We start from the raw sequence: 9,662 nt of genomic DNA, 5'->3' as shown, positions 1-9,662 counted from the left end.
AAATGTGTCAATAAAATCTATCAACATTTTGGTAAAATGTAACAAATCCAACATGAAAATAAAAGCCTATTTGTGGTCAACATAAATTACAGTATTTCATTTTAAACGAGGAATAATGGATGGATTTACTCATTTGAAAGGAATGTTATAAATATCAAAATCTTACTCAGCAGCATTGATGAACAGAGAACCCCAAAACACTAAAGATTTAAGTCTCAGGCAATGATACGGGCAGTAAAAAGAACCATCAGTGTCCAATTAATGTCCAATTTGTTCAATAATTTTTCATGCAGATTATTTTTCATCCATCCATTACATTTATATTTAATTTTTTTTTTTTAATTGAATTGCTCTTTTGAATGAAGAGGGTTTTTTCCGCACAGGTTTGTGATCCACATATAAATGTGTTCATACACAAATGCACACATGTATATATGAATATTAAATACATGCGTGACTATACAAACTGCTATAAAACACACAGAAAGTAGAGTGACAAATTCTCAATCATACCTATAGGCAGCAAGTCCACAGAGTCTGGTTCTGTATACATATTTGAACTGGTATTTCATATCTTTAAACATACAAAGATTTCACTTTATGCATTAAAAGGCAAAAAAATACCTTTTCCCCATTCTGTTTTCATACATTAAAAAAGTCAACAAATACAATGTATAAAAAAAATATGGTATGTAAAGATTACTAAAAATTTGTCTGTAAAATTCTAGATAGTGGAGAATACTGTGGCTTAATGTTATTTCATGCATTACTTCTCACTAAAAGCCCAAGTCAGGCGTTCTCTCTCAACATTTGGTCCTTTGATCTGTGGTCCTCCATCTCAACATCCATGTCATTGTCCCGTCTCCTGAATACACGCACAATGATATAGATGATGAGGATGAGGAGAACGATGCCAATGGATCCACCCACAGCTACAGCCAGAATTCCAATTTCAGAGAATGTAACTAGAAGAAGAAGAAAAGAGAGAGTATTCTTTATACTCATTGCAGTTTATTTTAGTACATTGTAAATTGTATGATGTTGATATTATTACCAGTAATAGCATCTTATTTTCTTTATTTATTTCTGTCACCAATTTTGTCGTATATACTAATGCTTTGACAAAATTGGAAGTAAAATAATCTTGCAAATAATGTACTTTAAAACTAAAACGGATGAGGATGAGACATTTTTTTCAAATAACAGATGTGGAAAACGTGGTCAGCAAACTGAATACCACTCACTATTGTTACTTTTATACTCTTCTTGTCTGTATCATTACACTCTCAGAGAAGTATGTCTGCTATTCTAGCCCAGTTGATTAGATACTCCTGTCCTTCAGCTGCTGGGATCAAAGAAAGAACACAACATCCTGCTTATGTAACCTTCACCTCTACTGCTATACTTGTGGGTGAGCAAATGAATGATTTTTCGAGCTCATTTTTCAAGTCACAGCATCTACTCTCACCTTTTTGAACAACTCTGAGGCTGATCTCGCCTGAGAAGCCCTGGATGTCAGGCGGATTTCGCACTTGGCAGCTGTAGGTACCATTAAAGCTGAACTGCACATTCTGCAGCGTGATGGATGCGTCACCCTTCATTACATCACCAGACCATACAGCATGATCCTTAAACAGGCCTTCTGTTGGGGGATATGCAGCTATCTGGTAGTGAAAAAACTATGAGAGAGAAATGTTGAAAGTTAAATGAGAAGAACGAAATATAGCCCACTGAAATGAGGTTAGAACTGGGGAACTAAATTGAAGAGAGGAACAAGGGGCAGAAGGAAAAGGGGATAGAAGATTTTTGAGGAGAACAAGGATTTAGGAGCACATGTGCTGTACACACCTAGTGAGAAAATATTTCTGATATATTAACCCTATAAAGCCTACTGTAACTCAAAATGATCAACATGATCAAAATATTACTGAAAAACATTTTGCACCTCATAAAACTTGTCCCTCGACAAAACTGCTGATTTGTCATTAAAAAAAAGCATTCAAAAATCATCTAAGACATTATTAGGAGATATAGAGTGGCTGATATTTATATGCAATTTATTAAGTAGTCTGTTATTATAAAAATCTCATTGATTTAGATTAGATCATTTAGCAGATGCTTTTATCCAAAGCGACTAACAAATGAGGACAGCAATAGAAGCAATCAGGCAAACAAGGGGGAACAGCATGCAAGTGCAGTAACAAGTCTCATCTAGTCTAGCACAGTAGTTGTTGTTTTTTGTTTTTATTTTTTTAATAAACAGAAAAATGAATAGAATAGTTAAGATGCTAGAACATTAGAAGCTATCAGACTTTCATCTTAGTTTGACTAAAATGTAGGTATTTTTTCCAACTCAGATGTGAGCTCCATATTCTTCTATATCATACTTGATGAGCCATAAACAGTCGGATGCATCACATTTGATACAACAAAACACCTTCGCACTATGTAACAAATCCTTGCCTTATAGGAAATTTTACAGCACAAAATTGAATCTACCAACATGTCATATGCCTTCTTAGGATGTAACAAAATGTACTGCGCAGGAATAAACTTTACAGGCAAAAACACTTTTCAGACTGGATAGCCATCTCAATGTCAAACTGAGATGTAATGTTATGTCATAATGTACTTCATTCTAACGTGTTTTATATAAAATGAACTTGTGAAAAAAAAGGTAATGCCACCTATATTATTATATTATACAGGTCCTTCTTAAAAAATTAGCATATTGTGATAAAGTTCATTATTTTTCATAATGTAATGATAAAAATTAAACTTTCAAATATTTTAGATTCATTGCACACCAACTGAAATATTTCAGGTCTTTTATTGTTTTAATACTGATGATTTTGGCATACAGCTCACGAAAACCCAAAAGTCCTCAAAAAGAAAATGTGCATATTTCATCCGACCAATAAAAGAAAAGTGTTTTTAATACAACAAAAGTCCACCTTCAAATAATTATGTTCAGTTATGCACTCAATACTTGGTCGGGAATCCTTTTGCAGAAATGACTGCTTCAATGCGGCGTGGCATGGAGGCGATCAGCCTGTGGCACTGCTGAGGTGTTATGGAGGCCCAGGATGCTTCGATAGCGGCCTTAAGCTCATCCAGAGTGTTGGGTCTTGCGTCTCTCAACTTTCTCTTCACAATATCCCACAGATTGGGGGGTTCAGGTCAGGAGAGTTGGCAGGCCAGTTGAGCACAGTAATACCATGGTCAGTAAACCATTTACCAGTGGTTTTGGCACTGTGAGCAGGTGCCAGGTCGTGCTGAAAAACGAAATCTTCATCTCCATAAAGCTTTTCAGCAGATGGAAGCATGAAGTGCTGCAAAATCTCCTGATAGCTAGCTGCATTGACCCTGCCCTTGATAAAACACAGTGGACCAACACCAGCAGCTGACATGGCACCCCAGACCATCACTGACTGTGGGTACTTGACACTGGACTTCAGGCATTTTGGCATTTGCTTCTCCTCAGTCTTCCTCCAGACTCTGGCACCTTGATTTCCGAATGACATGCAAAATTAGCTTTCATCCGAAAAAAGGACTTTCGACCACTGAGCAACAGTCCAGTGCTGCTTCTCTGTAGCCCAAAGTGGCTTGACCTGGGGAATGCGGCACCTGTAGCCCATTTCCTGCACACGCCTGTACACGGTGGCTCTGGATGTTTCTACTCCAGACTCAGTCCACTGCTTCCGCAGGTCCCTCAAGATCTGGAATCGGTCCTTCTCCACAATCTTCCTCAGGGTCCGGTCAGCTCTTCTCGTTATGCAGCGTTTTTTGCCACACTTTTTCCTTCCCACAGACTTCCCACTGAGGTGCCTTGATACAGCACTCTGGGAACAGCCTATTCATTCAGAAATTTCTTTCTGTGTCTTACCCTCTCGCTTGAGGGTGTCAATGATGGCCTTCTGGATAGGGTCGGGTCAGCAGTCTTACCCATGATTGCGGTTTTGAGTAATGAACCAGGCTGGGAGTTTTTAAAAGCCTCAGGAATCTTTTGCAGGTGTTTAGAGTTAATTAGTTGATTCAGATGATTAGGTTAATAGCTCGTTTAGAGAACCTTTTCATGATATGCTAATTTTTTGAGACAGGATGTCTCTTGTTTTGAAACATATTTCATGACTTCTATGGCCTTATAGCTAGCCTATAGCTCTAGCAAACAAGCTGTCCCGCTGTGTCCTAAAGTCATTTTCTCTTCTGTATGCATCCAGATGCTAGACTGACGTGGTCATACTCAATTCTAGTCAGAATATGAGTCTGAAACTGCTCCATTGAGCTGTAATTATGGGGCGTTTCAACCGAACCAGGAAAGACCTCAATTGGATAGACCTACAACCAATCAGAGCAACGAAGAGACGCAAGGTTAGTTGTCAAATGTCAACAGAACTTAACTGCACTGTGTTGCCAAGTCTGTGGTTTTCCCGAGGGTTGTTTTCCATGTCCGCGGGTTGAAGTGAAGTGACCTCAATTGTGTGATATTTAGACCCAGGAATTTAAAAATAGCTGCCAAAATAACACACATTTTACACACCAAGCGCCATTTTTTTCTGGAGAACGCTCCAGAAAAGCTATTGTTTTGGGCTAGTAGTTGGCGGGTTTTGTTGTAAAAACTTCTTAAACCCTGTCTGCACACATGCTGGAATAAACAATCTTTTGCCGGTGTTGTAGAAAAGAAGAATTTAAGGATACACAGAGTAAACTTACCAACATGATCATCCTTTCTGAGAGAAATAGTGAAGGTGAATGCATACGAACAAGTTCTCCGTTTAGGATTAGAACATATTCAACCAAGCGCCTTTGATGACATGGATGTTTATCATCTGTCCATCATCGTCTAAAGCCCACCCTGACAATTTCATTGGTCCAAACAGTTTTTGTTCGGGGCATAATCCCTCCTCTATGGATCAAGTCCAGACCGAACTGCCCGAGCTCAAATGTTGTGAGCGGGGCTGAGTGCGGCTGGCTTCCAGGCTATCCAGATGCACATGTAGACATTATAAAATATTTTTTGGTCAAGGTTTAGCATTTTTAGTTTGAATTTTGAGCATCTTTAGGTTGTTTTGTCTACTAAAGCATTCCTCGCAATTCATTCATTTATGGATGTCAAATTGACCGGCTAGTGAATAATTTGTCACTTTGTTTTTCCTTTGTTCCACAAAACTCCTTGAATCCAGTCAATGTGTGTTTGTGGTTCAAGTGTGACAAAAGTCATAGGGTCTTGGACCACTCAGATTAAAAATTTTTTTGGGTCATAATGACCTGTCGGAAAGGTGTGGTTAATATGTTAGACGTTACAAAGTTAACTCATTAACTTAGTCTCACCGATTGTGATGTTTTCGTTCCGAGTGGCTGGAAGCTCCACGATACAGAGACTGATTCTTCAGAGAGCGGAATGGTAGATTTAAATGTACATTTGAGCCGTACATTTGTCCCATTGACTGCCTCCAAATCTGAAGATGTAACCACCTCCATTCCCTCCACCTGATATACACCTGGTAACCATGGATGAATATGTTACTAAGAGAAGAATATAACTAACAATTAAACATACAAAAAAACTTATTTCCAACTAAATTTACATTCTCTAACCCTAATTTGCCACCAAAATCTAAATTCTATGTCACCTTCTACCAAACATAGAAAAGGAGCTATATCAAACGAACATGACAGACAGATAGGTAGACATGTAAGTAGACAGACGGACATATACGTTCATTCAATGAGTACAGATAGCTGACACATTCATGCCATAACTCTCTTATTTCTTGATTCAATCTACTGAGAGTTTTAACTTTTAAACAGCTGATCTTCAGTAATTCCCGCTAAAAATGCACCATCTAAATAATTCATGCAGTATTAAATGATGGCAATAGTTAATCCAAATCTACATCATTCAGTCACATTATGGGACATATTCTGCTCTAACTACCCAGAACTATTTATTAAGCATTAAGGCAAAGCTTTCACGGGTCCTGCTGTGATCAGGATGTTTAACTCTGCTTAAGCTGAGACTGCAGCTATTCAATCACTAGGTCACTCTCACACTGCAGTTATAGTAGATTGTTTGTTAATACATTTCAATATGTTTTAAAATATAGTATATTTTATGTCTACTACATTTTAGATTTAATTTTTATATAAAAAAAAAATACAGCATTTCTTCAAATTGTTACCTATGGTTAATCTTCCTTATTCCACCTGCTGTCCACTTCAGCTGCTGTAATACCAGCATTAACTCCCCGAGGATCAATCTAATCTCGTATAATCGTATTTTACCAACGACAGCACCGTGTAAATCTTATAAGCGTGTAATAGGAGCCGCAGAAAGACTAAAAATGAGTCATTGTTAAACCATACCTGCTTGCGACTGGTTTACGTAACTACAGTGCCATGTATAAAGTGATCACACTAATTACAAATTGACACAAAAAAAGAAGGCAGCGAATCTAAAACCACAAATAATTACTTGACAAAATAATTATTTATTCACATTAAGCTAATCAAACATATTATATTTTTTTCTGAAACCAAAGGTGAATCCAGGAAGTAATTTAGGCTAAACTCACCTGACAAGACAAGCGCACACAGTGCGGAAAACAGGTAAATCCAGATTCGACTCATAAGAAAAGTAAACGAGAGCTGAGGTCCTTTGTATATATTAGTCTACCGTTCGCCTAACTATATAGCAACTTACTGTATTACCCCAAATCTCTAAATATTTATTTGAACTTCGGAACTCCTGCGTACAGCGGCCATGCTAAACCGCTCACACAGCACTATATGCGTGAGTGAAAGAGGAGGAGTTCTCAAATTTAAAAGGCGTAACGTTAAACAAACCCTGTGAGACACAGTGCACAGACTGACAGTTTCCCACAAGTACAAGTAATCGGCCCTCTTTTATGTACGCCTATCCAGTGCATGTCACTGCATGTTTCTCAAAGGCAGTAAGACATGTGGCAACATCTACTCGAAAGGTTAATTGGCAGGGATTTGCTTTAGTTTCATTTGTACAAACAGTTGTCGGTCACATGCAGTTTATTAAACGAGAATAAGATATTTCTTCTTTCTCGACTTGTCTTACATAGCCTTCTACTAAAATCATACAGTGACAGTCACAGAAAGCATAGCCTACTAAAATCAGGTGTGACATGCATTGGCTCTGCTGCCATCTTGTGGAATATTGAAGAAGTGCAGCTTCAGCTAAGTGACGTCATTATTAAAATTATAGTCTATGTCAATTATTTAGGCACATACAAGCATTTTCATCTTGTAGTTTTAAATGTTGTAAATATATCTGGCCTTTTTTCATGCACAGACAAAAAAAAGAAGTACTATTTGTATTCACTTTTTTTTAAAATTGTATTTGCAATAAGCACACACATAATAATTCAGATAACTCCTTTCCATACAAGAGTAAAGCCTTAATCACACTAGACTAGACCAGTGTTTCCCAACCTTTTTTCAGTCATCATGGCAACCTTTGAAAGTTTTCTAAATTTTGTGGCACCCCCTCACATATGTTACGCTAGGGGGGCATACATTTTGCTAGAGCAGATAGCTCATGGTTCTGTTTCTATCACAGTTTTAGGTTCACGGTTTCGGTAAAGTTCGATATTTGCTATGTTCAGGTAGCCTGACAAGCCAGACCCACATCAAGATGTTTGGTCTGGAAACTCACCATAGACAGGGCTCAATCCGACGGGCGGGATAAACGGTTGTCTTTCAAACTCCCTCTGCACGCGATAGGATAGCAATACAACCAACCAGAGCAACGAAGGTGAAGCAGAGCTCGCTGACTGATTAAACATTCGCCGTATCCGGTCGGCTAAACTCCGAACACATCTTCCCTTTTTAAGAATGACTTCAGTGCCGCTCTTGGTTCTTTTCTCAGAGAAAAGCTTAACTCCAAGTCTTCCAGGATCGCGGTCAGAGCTGATTCGAAAGACCGCCGCCGTTCACCAGTTTCTGTGTTTACTAGAAGCACGCAAACTCAACTCGGCCGTCGTCATTATGGCCCCGCCTGCCGACTCTATACACGATGTGATTGGGCCGTCCAGATTCTGAGGAATAGCCTACAGCTCAGAAGGGTATTGAGAGTTCCTATGACACTTGCGGGAACAGAGGTCGGAGCCAGCTGCAAATGGGTGGGTCAGCAGCAAGTGGGTGGAGCTTTAGCTTAGAGGATTTTAATTGGTTATTGAGTAACCTGTGTATAGCTATTGGTTGGTGGCGGTAAGGTAAGTTTTGTTGCGATCCATCAGAAAACAAAGAAAGAAGAAAACACTTTCACGTGTTCATCATCGTTAAATTGAAGGGGTAAGCTTGTTGTTAATTTTTTTAGTTTAGTAAAAATGCATTATAAGTTGTGAAAAAGTATATAATGGTGTTTGTACACTGTTTTTAGTCTTTAAAAAGAATAAGGGTAAAGTGTATCCAAATTATTTCTGTAGTTTTTTTAGTAGCACACATAAATTACAAAATCTGTAACATCCATTTCTACAATTTGCTCTCGATCATGGATTTTGAAGACCATAAGAAGGTATTATTGTGTGTTTATGGAGGTATTAAGCAGTGTAATGTTTGTAATTTTGTAGTTAATTCAATTTTTTGTATTGACTAGTCTTTACTGTAATTTGTGATCAATTTAATGCATTCTTGTATTCAATTAATTTTTATATTGTACTGCTAATAATTAATTAAATAATTAATTAAAAAGTAATGGATAATTGTATCTTTTTTTTTATTCTAATCCAATTTCAGAAGAAGAATGCTCTGGACTTCTCCCTGAAACCTGTGGCAATACAAAAATACACTATGCTGGGTTTCTAATTATGGAACTATAATATTGCTCAGCTAATTTTAAATTACTTAATTTTTACTAGATAAAATTAGCAAGGTATGCATAATCAACTTTAATAATGATTTAAAATGTGTATAATATTACAACTTGAATCCACTTTTTCTTTAAGGATGAGGTGTTAAGAAATGATGAACCTTCGTCATGCTTCATCTTCAAGTAGTTGAATAATGTTATATAATGTGCTTTTTTAATGGCCTGTGCTAACTGTTGCTATCTTTTCAGTTATCAGGAGCGTTGCTTAAGAACATATTGCTTGAAATTGTTCTTGAAGAAAGAGATGCTGCCTACAAGCCCGGCATTGGTTTGCTCTATAGGTTCAGGGACATAGTTGGGGAATAAAAACTGAAAAATCAGGCACACTTCTTATGGCTAGAAATGAAATATTGACATTAAAAAATAAAACCCATAACAAGAACAACACTGATAAAGTTAAATGTTATGTTACTTTTTTTTTTAATTATTTGTAAAATATTTTTCCCTCTGATGTTGCATGTAGGAAAAATAAATCTTCACACTACAAACAGCTCTTATGGAAAATGTACTCCATCTCCACTTGTTTGGAGTGCCAGTTTGAGTACAAATGCTGAACACTTGGTACATTTTGTGTAAATTGGTGATGAATAAACTAGTTGTTAGTCTAGGTGTGGCATTTAAAAGGAATACTAAAAATAGTAATAAAGTCTGATTTACTTATGTCATCGCTTGGAGTTCTGGACACCATTCACTTGCATGGCATGGACCTACAGAGCTGAGAAATTATTCTTAATGTTTGTAATTGTTCAATGTCAACATA

General features: G+C 37.3%; 1 protein-coding gene across 1 annotated transcript; it reads right to left on the bottom strand.

Moving 5' to 3' along the window:
* On the bottom strand, window positions 1–6,813 carry mpzl2b (myelin protein zero-like 2b). Its single transcript, XM_067438475.1, has 4 exons — window positions 6,576–6,813; window positions 5,332–5,501; window positions 1,469–1,679; window positions 1–965 (listed from the first exon to the last, which is right to left on the bottom strand). The coding sequence occupies exons 1-4, from the start codon at window positions 6,628–6,630 to the stop codon at window positions 790–792; spliced, it is 612 nt and encodes a 203-aa protein (XP_067294576.1). The 5' UTR covers window positions 6,631–6,813; the 3' UTR covers window positions 1–789.
* Window positions 6,814–9,662: the final 2,849 nt, after the last annotated feature.

Source organism: Pseudorasbora parva, chromosome 3 (genome assembly GCF_024679245.1).
Source record: "Pseudorasbora parva isolate DD20220531a chromosome 3, ASM2467924v1, whole genome shotgun sequence".
Lineage (NCBI taxonomy): Eukaryota > Metazoa > Chordata > Actinopteri > Cypriniformes > Gobionidae > Pseudorasbora > Pseudorasbora parva.
The sequence above is the reverse complement of the archived record's forward strand: the minus strand, read 5'-3'. Positions and strand labels throughout refer to the sequence as shown.

Coding starts and splice junctions, on each gene's coding strand:
- mpzl2b (XM_067438475.1), bottom strand. CDS start 6,630: ATGAGTCGAATCTGGATTTACCTGTTTTCCGCACTGTGTGCGCTTGTC. Junction 5,502..6,575: donor GTGTGCGCTTGTCTTGTCAG/GTGAGTTTAGCC, acceptor CATGGTTACCAG/GTGTATATCAGGTGGAGGGA. Junction 966..1,468: donor CCTCAGAGTTGTTCAAAAAG/GTGAGAGTAGAT, acceptor TTCTTCTTCTAG/TTACATTCTCTGAAATTGGA.